The sequence below is a fragment of the Alligator sinensis genome, unplaced genomic scaffold, assembly GCF_000455745.1.
Source record: "Alligator sinensis unplaced genomic scaffold, ASM45574v1 scaffold1008_1, whole genome shotgun sequence".
Classification (NCBI taxonomy): domain Eukaryota; kingdom Metazoa; phylum Chordata; order Crocodylia; family Alligatoridae; genus Alligator; species Alligator sinensis.
The window spans coordinates 1,217,121-1,238,005 of record NW_005842013.1 but is presented as its reverse complement, the minus strand read 5'-3'; the positions used below and the strand labels follow the sequence as shown (position 1 = coordinate 1,238,005).

General features: G+C 39.8%; 1 protein-coding gene across 8 annotated transcripts in view; it reads left to right on the top strand.

Moving 5' to 3' along the window:
* Positions 1-20,885, top strand: part of EMSY (EMSY, BRCA2 interacting transcriptional repressor) — a 45,571-nt gene that overhangs the window by 15,824 nt on the left and 8,862 nt on the right. For 5 of the 8 annotated variants that reach the window (XM_006021959.3, XM_006021956.3, XM_025202049.1 and 2 more), the window contains 10 exons: positions 2,063-2,363; positions 5,910-6,164; positions 8,101-8,250; positions 9,970-10,143; positions 11,581-11,717; positions 14,484-14,657; positions 15,823-16,021; positions 17,059-17,223; positions 17,483-17,638; positions 19,916-19,975. In XM_006021959.3, coding sequence (XP_006022021.1) covers positions 2,063-2,363; positions 5,910-6,164; positions 8,101-8,250; positions 9,970-10,143; positions 11,581-11,717; positions 14,484-14,657; positions 15,823-16,021; positions 17,059-17,223; positions 17,483-17,638; positions 19,916-19,975 — 1,771 coding nt within the window. The remainder of the gene's footprint in view (positions 1-2,062; positions 2,364-5,909; positions 6,165-8,100; positions 8,251-9,969; positions 10,144-11,580; positions 11,718-14,483; positions 14,658-15,822; positions 16,022-17,058; positions 17,224-17,482; positions 17,639-19,915; positions 19,976-20,885) is intronic. The other 3 variants (XM_014519150.2, XM_006021958.3, XM_025202048.1) reach the window with 2 other exon arrangements.

Sequence of the window (20,885 nt, the reverse complement as noted above, 5' to 3'; positions counted from 1 at the left end):
TGGCTATATACTTTCAGCATTCACCACTGAATCCACGAGAAACTAGTATTCAAATACAGTAGTCTTGATACTTCCAATTAAGACTTGTACTCTCTTCAGAGTGCTTTCTGTATGTATTACACAATTAGAAATTAGACAGGCAAACATTCTGTGTGCTAATTTTGATGAAATAAGTGGACCCTCAGAGCTAATGGTATAAACAGGAACCTGTCTGTGCACACTACTAAACAATACATTAAACAAGTTCTGGGTTTTAGTATAGATATCTTGGCCTGCTTATTTCCCTGATAGCAATCACTATTTGAAAAAAAGTTGGGGGGAGGGCTAGGGGAAGAAGGAAAACACTGAAAGTATTTGGAGTGTAAAGTATCATGGAAGGCTTTCATCGTAATGATACCCTTCTTTCCTTTCTGTATAATTATATACAGTTCTTGCAAGGAAAAGTGCTTTGAGGGCCTATGAGATGGTACTAGCTTCTTTCTTACGACAAAAGAAAAAGCTTGTTGGGATGGCTGCAAGCTCCTTGCCGTTCCTGATGATCCTGTTTCACAAAACTAGAAATACACAAACAGGGACAGAAAAAAATGGGAAAAATAGAAAACACTCTTCCTGTCTCTGATACTGACTGACTTATAGCCTTGCTGTTGGAGAAACAGAGGCACAGCATGTCATCTTACCAGCGACTCTGAGACTTGACAAACTTGTACCAGCATCAGGCTGCCTGTGCTTTTGATTTGAGTCACTTTTCTTATCACAGGCTCACAGCAGCATTGTAGAAGAGACTTTTGCCAACTATTAGACAGAAGGCAAAAGGAGATAGATAAGAAAGAAGAAATAAGTTGGGAAAGGAAAATAAGACACAAGGGAGAGAGGTAGGAACAGGCATAAGAGTCTCACCTTTCAACTAGTGATCAGGATTTAGCGCACGCTGGTGGAGGTTGCGATGTCCTTGGTTCTCACACTTCTTAGCCGGGATGTATTTGAGGGTCATGGCAATGAAGACTCAGTTATATCATACCAACTGAACTTATGGCTGGAGTAGACCTACTAGACCACAATTGTTATACTCTTCTTTGTGACTTTTTATGATATGTATATATTATATCAGTACATAATTGATTTTTGATTGTTTCTGTTTTAAGGGAATGTACATATGTAATAGATTATATATTGTCAAGACACACCACAAGGTCAAAACAAAACAGAACGATTAGACCATTAAACAACTAACTTTCCAAGTTAAGTGATTGCTAAATGGTAAAACTGACCTTTTGCAAGGTCAGAATGGATTTTAGGTCTTTCAGTGTCGAAGCAGATCATTGAGGCTGCAAATCACTCTCATTAGATGTAGCATTTATTATCTGCAGACAAATGGTGTCAAGAGAAGAAAGAACTTCCCATCTTTTTGAAAACTTTATCAGAAGCTGCTTCTGAACCTAACACTTGGTTCTTCACTGATATTTATTGGAAATAAAGTTCCCTTGTGGTGATGGGGAAATGTGACAATAATCTTTTTGATTCATAAAGTGAAATGATCAGTTGTTCCCCAATTGGTTTTTTTTTCTCTGTGATGCTGTATTTCTCCTTTCCATTGTCAACCCTTGGAGAGTGTGCGGGATTTAGGATAGTGATACTCAAAGCCTTTCTAAAATACAAGACACACAACAGTTCTTTTGGAGAAAAACAGGCTCCAGGCTTTTGGGTGCTGTCAAATGAACTGAGGTGGTTTACACCTGTCTCTCTTCTTTCAGTTTGTCTGCAGACATAACAATTTTTATGCAACAGCAGTAGTTTTTTGTTCAGAATCAAAAAAGCTACACGCTTACCCTTTTTGATGAAGGTGCATTCCCTTTAGAAATTTTTGTGCTAGTTATTCCTCCCCCAGCAAAGGGAAATGTCTCATTTTCTGCTAGCAAGTGCATGTGTTAAGGTCTACAAGTGATCTTCCTAACCCAAGACCATTTAAATGAAATAGAACTGTGTGTGTCTGTGTAGTTTAATGTAAGAAGTCCACAGCACTTGTAAATAAATATGAAGAATGAATGGATTTTTGTTTTTCCAGGTGATCATTGTAACCACTTCTCCAAGTTCAACGTTTGTGCCCAACATTCTCTCCAAGTCCCACAACTACGCAGCAGTCACCAAACTTGTCCCAACGTCTGTCATTGCCTCAACTACTCAGAAGCAGCCAGTGGTTATAACTGCTTCTCAGTCCTCTTTGGTCAGCAGCAGCAGTAGTAGTAGCAGCACTACCACCACCACCACCACCACTTGTTCCACTCCCTCCTCCACTGCAAATACTATTGCTGTGACTGCCGTAGTATCATCAACGCCATCGGTGGTCATGTCAACAGTAGCACAAGGTACAGCAGTACTGTTATTTGTATAAAAGCTTTCTGACTGGTAGAGTATATTTAGTTTTGAGAAGATGGTATACGTAGGCTTCACCCTTTCTGTGTACTTTGTAAACACCCTGGAACTCAAAACATAGTTTAAAAGCATCTGGTTCTTGATGCTACTAAACCAGTGTATTCTATAAAAACCCTCAATTAACCTGGCTTTCTTATCCCTCTACCCTTAAATTGTTATATGCAAGTCTTTTTTTCAAGAGAATCTTGCCAAAAGGTGTTCCAAGCAGAGTTTGCCTGAAGTATTTAAAAAAAAAAAAATCCAACTCCTCAAAATGTTGTACACTAACTTGAGAACACACTTTCACCTCCCATTCTGTGGCAGTCATTTGGGATGGTTCCTTGTTAAAACATGATCCACAAAAACTAACAAAATGAACTCCAAAATAGATTAGTCATAGTGCTTAGAGTATTTTGATTATGAACTCATCTTAAGTTTTCATAGTATCAAAGTACTTAGAGTCGGAAAGGACCTAAACAGATCATCAGGTCCGACCCCCTGCCCCAGCAGGAACGGGTGCTGGGATCATATCACCCCAGCCAAATACCTGTCCAAATATCTGTTTTGTGTGGTAGAGAAGTATTTATAAGTTTTATCCCTGTTTTAGAGATCAGAAATGCTGTGGTAGTAGTAAAGTGAAGCACCCAAAGTCTAAAAGATGCGTTTCACAGCCTAGATTAAAATTTATGAGTTGTTGAGTCTTAATTCCAATTTAGCATGCGAGGTCACAGTAATGTCATAAAATGATTCTTCTAGGCCCACGTTATTCATAATCTTCCCCTTCCCATTCTCTTCTTGGCACAAAAGGATGTTTTGCAGATGAACTGGGTGGCCTTTAGGATTTGAGTACCAGAATGGGGTGCAATGTAATAGTACAAAATGAAAGGAGCCAGTAACAAAAATCTGTGATATAAGGTAGGGGCTCTCCATTTGGAAATGACACGAGGAGACACCTGGATGTAATCCTGCCTCAAGTAGGGGGTTGGACTGGAGGCTCCACTGAGGTCCCTTTCAGCCCTACAGTTCTGTGATTCTGTCCTGTGCGAGTGTGAATGTGATGTTGGCAAATGTAACTGTGAAGTGCAACTATAGTTGTTGCCTGCGTCCAAGACAGAAAGTTGACTTGGAACAGATAAAGGGGTTGACCAGGAGAATGGAGAGCCATTTTACAAGAGGAAACTGAAAGAGCCTGGCTGCTTTAGACCAACAAAATGATGGCTGAGAAAGGGGATCCGATTATATTACTCTCTTTAAATACATTCCAGGAAGAAAAAAAAAGTTCTTTACTCTAAAGGACTATGGCACAGGAATAAATGGTTATACATTGGCTTTGACTAAACTGAGCCTCAAAGTTAAGAGTCTTTCAACACCCGGAGGTGTTAGCTGTTGAATAGCCTTGGAGCTGGAATAGCCTTCCAAATGGAAAAACAGCTGGAAGCAAACACCCTAATTAGTTTTAAGGTGAAGCTTGGTCCATTTACCTAAGGGGATTATTTCATGAGATTTCTTATTGCAACAAAGGACAGGACTAGATGATACAAGAGTTCCCGTCTAGGTCTGTGTTACTATATTCTCCTAAGAGTTCATGGACCCTTTTAGAACTGTGTATTATTTCTTACATTGTTTCCAAGCCTGTTTTTTATGGTAGCTCTGTGTCTTTTTCCTTTTGTTATGGGATGACTGATATGGTGTCTCGTAGTTGTCTGGGTTTTAATTTTTGTCAGAGGGATTCAGTAGAGAGCAATGTGAGACATTCTTCTTTAAATAATATGAGGGAATCTTCCTATTGTTTATTTTCCTGCTTCAGGTTGTTAAATTTGAATTCTGTGACTGCAGAGCACAGTTAAAACTCCTTGGATGACCTCCCAAAGGTCTGTTACCTAGCTGATGGGCTCCTTAGAATAACAGATTGAACCAGATTCTGTTAAAAGGCGGATGGTATTACACAGTTGCTTAAGATGGGAAGCTGGGGTTCTTATTGTAGGTTTTATGCCAATTGCTTCTATTACTGAACAGAATTTTAAAAATTTAACTGCAAGACTTTGGTTTGATTACCTTGTTCCAAAGTGTTCCTAATTCCACGAGTTACATATTTCATAAGTACTACAAAATATGGTCATATCTTCTGGTATATACCACACCCCCATGCATATAAGACACCATGGTTTTTGAAGAGCAGAATGAAGAGAAAAAGATATACCCAGAGTTATGACTGCATAGAGCCTAGTCTTGAGCTGACTCGCTCTCCCTTTCCTGCTTAAGTAAAACTGAAACCCTTGCTGTTTGCTTAAGGCTGGTCTCCATGGGTGACTATGCTTTTAAAAAGAGCTAAGAAGCCTCCAAAACTGTGCAGTAGGAAAGGAGGGATCAGGAGCAGCTAGCAGATAGCAAAATTGCCCTAGGAAAGATTAGCTTGATTAGTGGAACATCAGGACTATTAAAAAGGAGAGACTGTCGTTAACAACCGTGGACTGAAGAACGGCGGTCCATTAAGTCAACTGACTCCGTCAGATGCCTGAAATAGTCATGCAACAGCTGCTGCATTATGAAGCAGGAATCAAAGTACAGTACTTCTATCCCTCTCAGAAACTCTGCCTCCCCACTTCATATACGCACCCCAATTTTGGGTGGAAAGGTTCTTGTTGTATGCAAGATAATATAGCATTTTATTCACCTCTCTTGGAATATCACGTATGTTGGCAAGCATTCTTATTCAGTGGTGATAGTCTTAATGTTTACCTCTACACTTCTATATTGCCTTTCAGCCTTCTGCTGTCTTGATTTCAATATAAATTATCTTTGTTTCTCTACTGCTTACAAAACTGTCACACTTGGACAGATCTGTTATACTTGTACTACAAAAAGTGCAAAGCATAGATCATAAGCTTTTTGCCACGATCTTTATATTGGCTGTTTTCTTGTGTTTCCTGTCATTGGTAGTCTGACTCTGGGCACACAACATGTTTGCACAGTATGAAAAAAGTACTTCTACAACATACAATCCTCCACCAGTGTAACTCATGTCTGGTATAGAATTAGCCTGAAAAAATAAGGGTAAAAGGACTGGTGTGTGTGTCATTTAACCACAGCTTATCCCAGGGCATCCATTTACCCAGGAAAAAAAGCTCTTATTTGCTCCTCTGCCACCTAGTGACCAGGCACAGCTGTCACACCTGTTACATATGTCAACCCCATGATAATTGGTCATCTGTCCACCCCAGATCTTGGTGTAACTTATTTGTCTACAAAACTTGTGTAAATTAACCAGTGCAAGCTTGTGCATACAGGTTCTGTGTAAAGTTTCCTTTATAAAGAAGCACTTTATCTTCGAATAGAGTGCTTTTGGAATTAAGGTCTGTCATTGCATCTTGCCAATTCATATGTGGCTTGGGTTTGTTTTGATCAATAGCAAAGACAATAGAAAAGTATTTATTTAAAAACACAAAAATGTGTCCCCTTGTTTTGCAGAGTTAAATCCTCATTTGTTTGCTCTTTCACAGGTGTGTCCACATCAGCAATTAAAGTTGCATCTACCAGACTACCTTCCCCCAAAAGCTTGGTGGGAAACCCAACTCAGATTTTAGCACAGTTTCCCAAACAGCATCAACAGTCCCCAAAACAGCCCGTGCATCAACTACAACAACAGGCCCAGCAGCAGCAGCTGACACAATCTTCTCCCATACCTCAACAGCAACCACAGCAATCTCAGTTACCACCTGGCATCAAGCCCACCATTCAGATCAAACAGGAATCAGGTAGTTGGAATTTCTCTTGGATGATTTTACTAATTAGGGAAGTCTTATGTCTGCTTTGAATAAAGGGCTTTCATTCTGTCCTCACATGTGCATAGGCAGCTCTACTGACTTCAGAAAGAGCTGTCTGAAGGCAAGATTTGGCCTGGAAACTCGAAAAGACTGTTATAGAGGATGTCTAGGTAACATTTTTCATTGGACTTAATGGAAAGTCTTCTGTTTTTTGTCTTTGCCTTGGGTAGAAAAAGTTTTCCTGCCTCTTGATGTTGCAAAGGTACGCACGTTTTGGTAAACAAGCGCGGTCGACTACTTGAAAGATGCTAGTTCCTTGAACATCAAATAGCTTTTCAGTAATACCGCTCACACAAAAATTAACCCTTCCTCCTATCTCTTATAGCTTGCTCTGGGTCCCCCCGCCATGTAATTTGGTCTTTTGTCGTATTGAATGCTGTTAGAATTGAGGCTAGATTCTCTTTTAGAACCGATTCATTCAGTTGACTTTGGGCTGGTCACTTTCTCTGCCTCAGTTGTTCCCATCTATAATATAGGCATAATACCCATCTTATTGGGGTGCTGTGAGAATTCATATTTATAAAGTTTCCAATTCTGAGTAAAAAGTGCTATAGAAGTGCAAACTATTCTGTCCATGTGTTATAATAATGCATGTAAAATCAGTAGTAAGGGCTCTGGTACTTAGGTCAGGGTAACTCAGATAAGTTTAGAGGGGAAAATAAAGATAGTTCTAGTCCTATAATCCTTGTCTTTATTTAATCATTGCTTAAATAAAAACTGCCTATCCCAAATAAAATGCCCTCTGCCAGTCATTGAACACCGTACAATTAACAACTATTGTTCTTGCATGTCTGTTGCACATACAAAAATAATATTAAAGTCCTCTAAATTTTAAACTAGCAGCACTGTCTTTTGGTCTTGTACTGTGCTTGTTGATTTTCCACAGTAGATTGAACAATTTGCAGATTTTCCATGGTTTAAAAAAAAAAATCTACTTGTAGCATACCATATACTACTTACTTTGGAAGGCTTAGGTGAGAGAGTTTACACTGAGATTCTGCTTTGTATCCAGTTTTTCACCTGGATTTTTGAGAGGAAGTCTATGCAACTTTCCCACCCTAATACATAATGACTCAGCATGGAATAGAACTACACAGCCAGTATATCCTACACAGATCTGGATACAGTTTTGTGCTAATTGGATCATGACTTCTCACATCCTTTGCAACTGAAAAGTGAATGCTAAGGACAGTTCATGGGTTGGTTGTAGGAAGGAGAAAGTAAAATCCCACAAACATTGGAGGGGAATGGAGATGCGTGCTCCCTACCTCTAATTTGATGCCTCTTTCCAGTCCCTGTGCTAGCTCAGTTCCTTTCCAGCACAAGGCTGTAGGCCAGGCAGAAAGAGCATCTCATGCCCAGTTCCCCTATTCAGTGCCATATTTGTTCCTTACTCCTACCAGCAATCCAATTTTTTTGCTTTATGTAACTTGATAAAATGAAATTTGTCCTTTGTAATTAAATTTAAATTGAAGTAACTTAATTGAAAAAAAATATGGATTATATCTTTAGATATTTCATTGCTTTTGGACTAGTTTGTTACTGATTGAAATGGTGGGTCTTGGAAACATTACTTCATTTTTTAGTCATGGGCCAAAACGGTTAAAACCTACTGCAGTGGATCACATGACTTACTGGCATCCCATGTTTTAGTTAAGAGTAGCTAGGAAGTGGCAAAAGGCACATGAAAGACGGTGCTGATTTTTCTTGATTATTGGCAAAAAGTCCAAATATTCTTTTATGATGAAGAATACATGGGCTCAGAAGTAAAGACCTCAGAAGACCCATTAGGGCTTGGTCTGGGGAAGCATTTCAGAAAGTAACTTTTTGTGCCTGTATGTTAACAGTGACCTTTCTCCTTTCCTAGGTGTTAAAATAATCACTCAACAGGTGCAGCCCAGTAAAATCCTACCCAAACCAGTTACAGCGACTTTGCCCAGCAGTAGCAATTCACCTATTATGGTGGTTAGCAGTAATGGGACTATCATGACAACTAAACTGGTTACTACTCCCACTGGTAAGTTACTACTTCTAGAAGGGAAGGGAGGGTAAACCCAGAAATACAGGTGATGAACTCCATATAACAGGGTTAAATAACATCTTGTTCATTGCTTATGAAAAGGTATAATAGTAGATTCATAAGCCTGTTGGGTAGTCATGCTAGGTTAGGGCTCTTACCCTTGCCATACTCTAAAATTGCTATACTATGACCTCAGGTTAACATGAAGTGGTCTTTTAATCCTCTTTTGGTCTCTCTAACTTGACACCCACTAGCATAATCATAGCTTCTGAAACCCGTCACGATACTTTGCACTTCTGTAGCACTTTGTATTAGGGAATATCGACAAGTGAGTTAAGCCTTCAGCATTCCTTGAAGGTAGGTAAAGATCGTCATTCCTGTTTTACAGATGGAGGAATCGAGAGATGACTTGCCCAGTTCTTACAGTAGGTGTATAGAGGAGAGAGGAAATAGAAATTAGATCTCCCTACTTTTTCCTGTGTTGTTTGCTGATAGATGTGTGCGCCTTCTGTATCGTATCATCAATGATCCAGACTGATGCGTTACAGGGTATTGTTTGCAAACTTGGAAGCATGAGGAGAATTTGGGGGAGGTTACTTTTTTTTAAAACTTGGTTAATTTTTTTTTTTTTTTTTTTGCTAAGTGTTCAATATAGGCTGGAAGTGATGGTTTAAATTTGTCTCTTCTATGCCTCACTTAATTTTTAGTTTAGCTTTTCAGGTTACTTTTAAACATTATAGACACATCAAATAGTCTCCTAATCCATTATAAACAAGTACAAATGACTTGTTCTTGCATTTTTTTAAATTTGTATTAATTGGTAAACGTCATAGAGGTAATTTACTTTCTCTTTGATCTGGTTTTGAATGTTTGGCTTTCCAGGTATCTGGCTAGCAGTTTTTTCATTAAAATCTTCAGCAAATGACTAGTCTGCAGTTCAGCGCTTGCAGAAGTGCAAGCAAAGTAGAAATCTCCTTTCTTAAGCTATTTTCCACAGCTAATACTGGTAATCAGGAATGTATTTCTAATTTTTGCTGTACAGTTGTGTCCAACATGTAATTTTGGGGAAGTCTTAACTTCTGCAGGCCCAGTACTGCTCCAGTTGTGGTCAATGGGAGACAAATTCAGTACCTCATTACTACCTGTTTGGTTTGAGAAGATTAGTTTTGTATGTGTGAGCACTTCAGAAATTTAACTTTACATCTTTAATTGTAATTCATAAGCAGTAATAGTATCTTTTTTGTAAAGGGAACTTTAAACCTTAATGAAAGCTTTGTTGTGTTAGATGAAGGGAAAACCAAATATATTACCCTTTTTCTTAAGGAAAGAAGGGAACAGTTTTGGCAGTGCCATCCAGTAAACTTTGGCTTCTGATAAGATAAAGGGAAATACTGAGGCATGTTTTAAAGACCATATGAGCAAAAGAACCAGGAGCCTAATGGACATGGGCTTTGAAAAATTATGGATACATCACAGTGGGGTAAACAGAAAGCAGGTGACAGCATGTCTTATGAAAGCATATTTAAGTTTAAATTAAATTGCATAAATATTGATATGCAGCCTGAGAACTAGCTGTGGGTTTGTAAACACTATCATGGCCCATCTTGTCATGGAGCTTAATGCTTCCTTTGAAGTAAAACGCCTTTCACATTTTGCAGTGCTGGTAGTGTTTCATGTTTTAACAACAAGTTTGTTTCATGTTTTCCTTTGAAATAGGGACTCAAGCAACATATACACGTCCAACAGTAAGTCCCTCTATAGGGGCTCGGATGGCTGGAACTCCAGGCGCCGCCACTTACGTGAAAACCACTAGTGGAAGCATCATAACAGTAGTACCAAAATCGCTGGCTACGTTGGGAGGCAAGATTATCAGCAGTAATATTGTTTCTGGTAGGCCTATGGGTGTCTTGCTATAAACCTTTATTTGAGAAACAAAATTGAGACATGCTCTGATTGTTCAGAACTCAATATTTGACTTTTCACTGAGTACACAGTCCAATAATTATTTGGGCCAGTTGAAGAAGACATTTCATTGTACGTGTCAGAAATAGCTGAATGGGAAGGGGAAGGATAAGGTAAGGAGGGAGTATGTGGGGGATGAAAGAAACCAAAAGGTTGTATTATAATAACAGAATTCTGTATTCCCATGCAACAAAAAATTGGTGTCCTTCTATGGAAAAGAATTGGAACAGATATATACTAAGGATACCCTTGGTATCTGAATTGTTTTCTATGAAATAGGAAACCTTTCTTCAAGGTGTAAACTACTAGATAATTTTTTCTTTCAAAGTGTTACAGATTAAATTGTAGAGCAAGCAAATACATATTCACTCTCATTTGAAGGTAACTCTTTATAAAGACAACTTCCTTTTGGCACAGGGATGCCCAGAATTTGCCAGAGGCTCATAATATAATATGAGAAAGATGAATGTATTTAACTATAGTACCTTTTAACTATAATCACTAACTTTGAATTTAAGACAACACTCCCTTCTCCCCTCCTTCTCCCTCCCAAGAATTAGATTCTATACATGGAAAATTTATACATTTGTTATCATTTTCCACATATAGAATATTATTTTTGGGGGGTCATCTGAAGTTCATGTCCCCCATTGCTGCAGAGGGAAAGCAGCAGAAGGTGGCAGGGGCAAGTGGCTGGGGGCCAGGTAATATGAGGATCAAATGGTGGGGGGTCAGGCACCGAGGAGGGACACAGGACAGGGATCACTGCCTTTCCACCTCCCCCTCCCCCACTGCCTTCCTGGTGCCTGTCTCCCCTGTCACTTGTGTCCCTCTGCCCAGTATAGTGGCTTGCCCAATATAGTGACTTTGGTCCAGGCCACAGAGCATGCAGTAGCTCCAGGCCTGGCCCTGGCCAGGCAGCAGTGGTGGCACGTCCAGCCCCAGCTGTAGGTCAAGGCTGGACTTTGACTAAAAGCAGCTGTCTGCCCCAGCATAGTATTCAAATCCAAGATAAGGCTCCCTTCCCTCCGCTTGGATTTGAGTAAATATGTTATTAACTTGTACTTGCATCTTCTATGATGACCGCTGAGAGTTTTCCTTTGGTTTACACCAACCAAAGAACGTGGAGCTGCCCGACTTTGCTGATGCCATGCACGGTCTGTAAGAATGGTTATTGTACATCCTGCACACCTGACCTTGAACCCACCTTAGTTTAAAGTTTGGTCATGTTTTAAGACTACTAGGACGGTAGAATTATCATCCTTATTGTGCTCTGAGGGAGTGTCTAGAGTTATATGACATGTAACAAAAACTGAATGTCATCGCTTTTGACTCAGGCCTGTCTTTCTTCCTATATTCTTTAAGGAACGACAACCAAAATCACTACAATTCCAATGACATCTAAACCCAACGTGATTGTTGTGCAAAAGACTACTGGAAAAGGAACAACTATTCAAGGTCTTCCAGGGAAGAATGTAGTCACAACATTGTTAAACGCTGGGGTAAGGAGCGGTTTGAAATCTAGAATCTCAGATCCAGCAGGTGCAGTACTATATGTCTTTTGGAGTGGCCATTATTAGTAGAATTCCCAAGAGCTCTCAAACAGAGCACGAGTCTAGCTGAAAAGCAAGCGTGAAAAACTCTTAGTCAAAACAGGGACTTGAAGATTTCTCCTGCTCAAGTTGGGTTAAAGTCCCATATTTCCTATTAGTTGTCCGTATGTCCCTGGCTTATGGAGATCTTGGAATCCAAAAAGTGGAGCCAGGAAAAGTGACACGGTTTTTATATTATAGTTTCCTCTTAAAGTGAGGAGGATGTGTCCTCTTTTTCAGACACTGCAGATGTCTGGTTGTGTGCCTGTCAGAAGGAAAGGGTAATAATCTTTTCAGGGGACTGACTGTTTCCATGTTCTGTTTGGTGCCTAATATGATGAAGCCCTGCTACTGAGTGATGCTTCTGGGTGCTACTGCAACATTACTTAGTGAGGGGAAATTTTGATTGGGAGGGTTAAAAGATGTTTCTGATACAACCGTAGTTGCTACTCTGCTTTGCAACTGTAAGGAATCGAATGTTTCCTTAAGCTAAGCAAGGTCACAGGTAAGCAAAGTTAAAATAAAGCATAACATCATGCTTTGGGGATGGAGAAGGAAGTGTTCTTCCCCAGGGAGTACTTATTCCAACCACTGGGTGTTAAATATTTGTTCTCTAGCCCCTTTTATCTGTACTTCTAGCATAACTCCTGAATCTTGGTTCCCTGGTTGAACTACAGCGAGTTCTTTTGGCAGATAGACTAGCTGACGTGTATTTATTATTGTCTACTCTCACAATTTTGCTAGATCACTGTAATGATGTGAGCTCCTTGATATGCTGTATTTACTCAAATCCAAGAAGTTTTCTTTCCCCTATTTAACATGGGGGAGGGGGGTAGATGCCCCTTTTCTTGGATTCAAGTATGAGGTGGGGTGGAAGGGGCAGGCAGTGGTCAGAATACCTTTAAAACCAATACTCGGACACTGGAACCAGGTGGGAAAGGGTTTATGTATTATAAGATTTTTTTTGAGCTTGTAAAAACTTTTTTCCATTTTGTTAGGACAGAAATGCAAACCCAGATTTTCACAGTTCTGAAATCCCACAGTGTTTTGTTGTTTTGAAATTGGCACTGTGGTATTTCTGAAACCAGATACGCTGTCCAAGGCCCCCAGCTGCCATCTAGTCAGGATTAGGGCCCTGAGAATGTGAAAGGTGCTGACAAATGAGATTCTTATCAGTTTCACTGCTGCCCATTACTGAATAAGTGCTAGATTTTAATGGTTGGGGGTCTAGCAGAAGCTGGTTGAAATTGGACTGTTCCTACAGAACAGCTATAACTCAGCATTTCCCAAAGACAATCCATTTTATTGAAAAAAAATGTGCACCAGGCGCATCAGATACCTAGAGACAGGTATCATATTAAAGCCTATGACAGATGAAAGGAACATACTTTCAAGAATTTTTAAACCTGTAATTTAGAGTTTGTAAAGTCACTTAATAAAAAATGGTATGTGGTTTTTAATTTCCACTGATAAGAACGTTTACAAAAGACTTGGGGGAATTCTGTCTTTAGTAAATGATCTGAAACAGACAGTCTTACTTGAGCAAGAGGCACCTGCCAGCTTTAGTACTTAACATAAAAGCAAACATTCATTCCCTTGTACTGCTGGAAACCCCCTTCACCTCTCCAACAAGCCCTCCAGAAATTACTTGAGAATCAGAAATAAAATTGGCCAAGCTGGTTAAATGTAGAAGCTGAAATGCATTAAAAAAGCAAGCTAACAGTGAACACAGAGAGAGGAGATTTTTTTTTTCTTGAGTGTTTTCATCTTTGATAATCGAAGCTGTTGCTGTTATCAAATGACAACTTTTCAAAGTTTTACATTTCCCTTTAAATTGTCCTTGAACAGTTCTACCCACTCAGAGAGCAGCAGTTTTGTTTAAGGCCAGTTAAATGCTCTAGTTCAGCGGTGCTCAATCTGGCCTTGCAGGGCTGGGTCAGTGGTGTGGGACCAGTTCGCAGGGCAGATCCTGCATGTGGGGTTGGGCCTGCAGGTACAAGCCCAGTGTGCAGGACCTGGTCATGGGCCAGTGCCATCTAGCCTGCTGTGCCACATCATCTGGTCTGTGGGGCTCCCAATGGTTTAGGAAATTTGGCAGCAGGCGAATGACTGTTAACGCTTCCCCTGGTCCTCTGCCACCAAATTTCCAGCTGTGGCGATGCACAGACAGAGAATAAGCACCTCAGCTCTAGTCCTTTTGATCTCCAACCTCATTCTTCCAGCAGAATTTAAAGTGTAAATCTCTATTTCTGATTTTTTTTTTTTTTTTTTTTTTTAATTCACCTTCACTTCAATGCATCTGTTCCTTGAAATCAGCCTGGTGATGAAAGAAATTAGTTGACATGTTACATGCAGCCACTACATTGCTTCATACATGACTTTATGTATCTTAGACAAGAGGCTATTCCGGTGGTTCCCAACCTTATTAGACTCGAGGCATCCCTTGGAAAATGCCAGTTCTAAGCTTTCACTCTTTTTGACTACAGAAAAATAATAGGCCAATTCTTCTGTTGGAAAACTCAAAGACCACAACAGATCAGAATGATTTTGACACTCTGGAATCCTATTTGAAATGTCTGGGTTTATTTTGGCACCCTGGTTGAGAATCACTGGGCTATTCTCTCTCACTGAAGAATAATTTTTTGAGGTAACATGTATACTTTGCCTTCATTACAGGGGGAGAAAACCATTCAGGCAGTGCCAGCAGGAGCAAAACCTGCCATCATCACTGCAACGAGACCCATCACAAAAATGATTGTCACACAGCCAAAAGGAATAGGGTCCACTGTTCAGCCAGCCACCAAAATCATCCCAACCAAAATTGTTTATGGGCAGCAAGGCAAAACGCAGGTACAGTGAGACCTTCTTCCTGTTTCATGAAAAACACCCCCGGATTTGTGTTAGAGAAGCACACCTTCATGGTATTTACAGTACTTTACGTTTCAAAGTCTTTAATGACTCCCAACATATTTGAAATGCTGCAGAGGGGTATAGTATGTTTCCTGTCTCCCAGTTAATCAGTACAACATCTGGTGTAGGGATATATAATCTTCTGCTGTGAGACTTAAGCTTTCAGACCTCTGTTGAGCCTGATCCTATAAATGCTAAAGTGCTAAGTACATACCATATCTTATTTGCATACCACGTGCACCTTTCCCTCTGAACTTGGGTTGCCTGTCTTAAGCAAGGAAGCTGATTTTTCTTCTCTGGACTAGAAATGGGGAGGAATATTAGAACACAGCATCTTTTTGCTTCTGGCTGCCTAGATGTCTGCCACTTCTTTTTGGCTCAGCAAGCAGCAGGAGCAGAGTCCAGCGGTAATCCTCGCGGTAATCCTCTCAGCTGTGGCTATTGCCTGAGCACTGTGGCTTATGCCTGAAGGAGCAATTGAGTTGGCTCAGGGCCGGTGAGCTGCTGCATGCAGTCTGCAATAGCTTGATGAGGCTTGTGTGGAAACAACGCTTTATTATTTTCAGGAACTTATGTAAAGAACTATTTACAGTAAGGAAGTAAGTCTTGCTACAGTCCTTTGCAAGGGTCTGGGGCCTAAATTTGCTGCTGTCCTACCATGCCAGGAAGTTTCTGCTGCCTTACCCAGACCATCTAGGATGTCACACTTCCTGGACACCCCGTGTTTCTAGGAGAACTTACTTTGTCAAACTCTTATGCCAAACAGTCAGTCATGACTCTTGGTGCTTGTCTTATTTTGGGTGTGTGGTATGTGAGAAAATATATATATATATATTAGTGGTTTTTTTTAACATGAAGCATAAATACAACCCAGTAACTTGTGCACTTCATTTTAAATGGATTATAACTAGAATCCTACACAACACAGCCAGCATCTGTAGATACTGTCATGGATGGTAATGGAAAAAGTGGATTACGTAGATCTTGCCATACACTGTCCTAATGTCCTGTTAGAGGAGAGTATGCAAAGGAGCTCAACGAAGTGAAAATGTCTGTTACTTTTGAGTGTTCTTGCTGTAAGTAAAAAAAATTGGCTTTTTATTAGGTGCTTATAAAACCAAAGCCAGTGACGTTTCAAGCTACGGTTGTGAGTGAACAGACTAGGCAGTTGGTAACTGAAACATTGCAGCAGGCATCCCGGGTGGCAGAGGCAGGAAATTCTTCTCTCCCGGAGGTGAAAGAAGAACCACAGAGCTACACTGATAGCAGTTCTTCCTCTACAGAGTCGTCCCAGAGCTCCCAAGGTAAAGATCATTAATGACTTTGTTGCTAATTAAAATGGTTTCCCTCCCTCTCTTGAGGATGGCAACTAGTTTTGTACAACTTGATGCATCTCCTTTATTACCTTTTTAAAAACAAGATCACCCGGCCTGTTAGGACGCGGAACATCAGAAGTTTGCTACTGACTCGTGAGTCACTTTACTATGTGCCTCATTTCCCCATATAAAGTAGTAGGGCTAATATCTTCTTGTACAGCTGTTGAGGTTAAGTTCTGAAAAGCGTTTTGAGATTTTTTTTTTTTAGATTCTAGAGAAGTATGAAATTGTAGCTCTAAATATCAAGTGAAGTATGTAATAGTAGTTCTAAAATAGACTTCACTTCACCTGAACATCATTAGTTCCCTTAATATTAAATTTCCATGTATATAAAAAAAGAAAGTCTGGCTCAGTTATTCCTTTGATCCTAGCTCGCCTGGGCAATGGCATGCATTTTAATACTGGGAGTTCTAAATGCATATGGAGAATTTGGGAACCTCTTCATTGGAGGGTTTCAAAAAGAGTCTGAGTAGGCATCTATATGCATGATTTTGGAATATATCTCTGCAGAAGGTGGAACTAGAGAAAAAAAGGAAAAGTGATTCAGTTTTTATCAGTAAAATCTTAAAAAGAAATTTTTCATATACATGTCCCTTCTTCCACTCCTCATCTATTGTATATTTTTTTTTGTAAAATTTTACATGTCGGCTTTATTTTTGTAGCAGACAGTGTCAGCAGACTTAAAGGAATTCATATTTATTTTCTGTTAAATAGATGTAGAGGTCAGATTTTGAATAAGCAGCTGAAACCTTTCAGCCCAAGGTGGATACCCAGCCCTAGCTGTTCAAACTGAAGATTTTTAAGTTCAGCAAAGTTTTTTATAAGCCATTGAAAACAGGGTTTTTCAAATAGAAAGCATTAGGAAACCCTGTCTGCAAGCATTGCTGCTGGGTCCAACTATAAGAGAGCCTAAACTGAAAGGTTGCAACAAGTTGATTTGATATCCTTGTTCTTTTGTGTAACAGATTCCCAGCCTGTTGTTCATGTAATCGCTTCCAGAAGTCAGGATTGGTCAGAACATGAAATTGCTGTGGATACCAGCCCTACAATAATTTACCAGGATGTATCCAGTGAATCTCAATCAGCTACTTCTACAATAAAAGCCTTGTTGGAACTCCAGCAAACAACAGGTGTGCATTTGGAATCACTTTAAAGCATATAGCCGTCAACTGCATTGTTAAAATAACAATATGACACTTTCTTAGTTGAATATGCACTTTTTTGGATCCCTTTCCATTTCTTTATTCTTGCCTTTATGAGAGATCAGTTTGAAAGTACTGTAGTATTTTCCTGCAGCTTTGACATTTTATAACAAATTGACTTCCTGTATATTTAACCTCAGTTGGAGTTTATTTTACTAAAAGATGCACTTCCAATATTTTAAATCAGTGAAAGAGAAGTTAGAATCAAAACCACGACAACCTACCATTGACCTGAGCCAAATGGCAGTTCCAATTCAGATGACCCAGGAAAAGAGGCATTCTCCTGAAAGCCCTTCAATTGCTGTGGTAGAGTCTGAATTAGTTGCTGAATATATCACAACTGGTAAGTGACTTTAAAAAAAAAAAAGAAAAGAAAAAAGGCCTTGCTGTAAAAAGTGTGTGTGTAAAGGTGGGGGGTGAGGATGACTGGTTTTCAGTTTAAAAAAAAAAAATAAAGCTTTTATTTTTGAGGTTTGGACAAGGGGTGGTGCTCATTTTCCTTTGTAATAATATTTTTGGAGAGAAAATTCATGCTTGTCTTCATCTAGAGGGTGGACGCTGCTGCTTCTGTTCTGCGGTATATTGGAGATTGCATGTCCAGTTCTGATATAACCGAAGCAAAAGATCATTGGTTCAACACAAACCACTTAAACATATGCTTTATTCCAATCTGGTGGGAAAATGTCAAGATGTCCCTATTGCCACCCCCTGTGGAGGATTCATAGGAAAAAAAATGCAAAATGTAACTCAAGCATTATGTGGACTTGGTACGTAAGAGAGGCAAGACCTCCTGGGGAATTTAGTTTGCAAAATTTTACTTGCCCATCAGTGTTGAGTAGGCGTTTTGGGCAGTATAATTACCACCCCCACCTGCCTCATGAGAATGGACAAATAGTATTTGTGTTTGGTTTGGTAAATTTTCATATCATCTTTGCAGTGCCAAGTTAACTCGGAACTAATGCATCAAACTTGTGATTGAGATTTGGCTTTCACTAATGAACCTCCTGTATGCCTAAGACATTAGGCATGCTTGGATGCTAATGCACTCTGAACCCTCTTTTCTGTTCCTCTGGACATGCCTACCTATACCGTGTCTCCCAAAAAATGGAATAATCACTTTCTGTCCTCAGGCCTTTTCTCTGAGCCACCTTTTAGTATATTCAGGTGTGAAGGGATCAAGGTAGTTCATATATGAAGCATTTTTAAATTTCTTAATTAATGTGAGTGAACACTCTCTGTGCTTGTTTTCTTTTTTTCTATGTGCCGATTAAGATTTGTGCAGCTGAAAATGGGATTGAAGTGTGCCTATATTTAAATATACTCAAATACTATTTCAGTGTCTTTCATTAAATGTCTAACCTGGTATTTCCATTATTTTCATTTTCCTCTTCTGTTCCTTTCCCTTCCATATCCATCTCCTGTACCTCTGATTTAAGGTGTGCAGAATTTTTATTCTTACATCACTTACTGTATCTGGCTTCAATTTTGACTGAGTCGCTCTTTTGTGGATCCCTGCTAAGAAAGCCTTGGCTAAATATTAAAATGTTTTATTAGTGAGCATAAAAAATACTTGATAACAGGTATGTCCTCTGCCACAGTGCTGCTCCACCTTCTGGTCCCGCAGGCTGGATGAGAGGCGCATGGCTGCTCTGCGGACCTAATCCAGTACAGGGTTACATCTAGCACGTGGGTCCATGTCATCCAGCCTGCAGGGCTCCGTCGTGGGTCCTTAAATTTGGCAGCAGGGGAGCTGTGGCAGAATAAATTGTTGTGACACTGGGTGCTGTGGGATTTAACACTGCCACTGCTCCCCCATCACCATGGCTGAAATCGTGCCACTGCTCCCCCGTTGTAAAATTGCAGGACCTGCTGGCCAGATGACATGTCTCCACAGGCTGGAGGTTGAACACCACTGTTCTGTAGCCCTGTCAAAATGATCTCCAATTAACTGAAAACCAGTCATTCCCTGACATGACCAAACACAATACACTGTGCATGTATTTAAGTTTCTGCTTTCAGATTTCTCTGAGTCGTACTGGAAAAATCCATTTAAAATAATGTTTTTCTGAAAAAACAAAAATCCACTCAGCGTGTGAAAGATGACAGGAATGAAAGCTTCTGTAACATTTCTGTCATCAGTAACTGAAAATAGTATTTTTCACAAACCACACAGTGGTTTACAGAATTACAGGCAATGTGCATGATAGGGGTCCATCTACTTTTCCCACTAATGAAATGCAGTAAGCTATGGATTGAAGAAGGCGGCCTTCATTATAGCATGCAGCTGTGGTTACTTCTCTAACTTACCTCTCATCCAAGTTTAAGTGATCACCTATCTAGAAGTAGGGGCCATTGAGGCTTGCTGCTTTTTTTTTTCCTCTTTAATGTACAATCTTCAAACTTCATCAGTAATCCTGACTGGGTTTTCTGCTAAAATGATTGGCGGTGAAATAATGAACAATATTGACCTATGTTAACTTCGTTACACTTTGCCTAGACCAAAGGATTAGGCACATTTTAAATAAATCTAAATAGGTATCAGGCTTCAGTGTTAACACCCCACTGGGATAAGTGGGGCAGTTCACACCCCTTAGTGTTATCATTTTTTTTCTGTCTGCAGACTCAGGAAGACAACACTGTATAGGTTCACATTCAGAAGAATATCTACACAACCATGTAGGTTAGAAACTTTATTTTTAAATTAAGTTTTAAATTCTGCAGAAACTGTTGAGGTCCCCCAGGAAGATCTGGTACAGCATGCAGGCCAGTACTGATTTGATTCAAGTCCCTGCCTAGAGCTGATAAGCCAAGTCCCTGTGCTCATTTGAACTTTGGCCTTTCTTTTGAATCCAGCAAAACCACCGGTGACTTCTTGTCACTGTCAGGTCCTAACGTAAACTGGTTTTCATCATATTCTCCTGAGCTTTCCAGTGCTTTGCCATGTTTTCCAGGATTTGAAAATTTTAATTACATATTAGTTTAAAGCAGATATTTTATATTTTGTTACTAGCAGGTCTAAGTTAATTGGAGTTCTCCATCAATGCAGTAACTTTTATTTTAATGGGATTAATTATACTTTGAACTAAGGATCACTCTGCCTGCCCTACTGTGTCATTATGGAGCCATTGCTCTAATTCCAGTGGCTAGCGTTGCCTCTATTCTGAAAAGTTATTGGAAAAATAGTATTGTGGGTTCTGTGCTTGTCTCAGTGATTTCTGAACTCCTTTACAAAATGACGTTTTGACTGCCAGCCTTGCAAACTTAACTTTGGCTCTTGGGCGTTAATTAAGGTTCTCTTTGTGCATTTTTGCCAGTAATTATTCTGTAGCCAAGTCTTACTGTTCTCAGTTATATCTTTACAACCCCATTGCTTCTAGTAGTGTTGTAAAGATAGGAGGGGCAACGGATTTTTGTTTTTGCAGTATTATTTACTGTATGATTGGGAGAGATGATGGGCAATCTTCTTCCAGTGGTCTGTGCCCAGAAGCTTGTCGTCATCTCTTCCAGCTATACAGGTGATCCAGTAAAAGGTATCCCAAAAAACCTTTGCTTTTCTTACATTTCCTTGACCATCATGGCTATAATAGCAT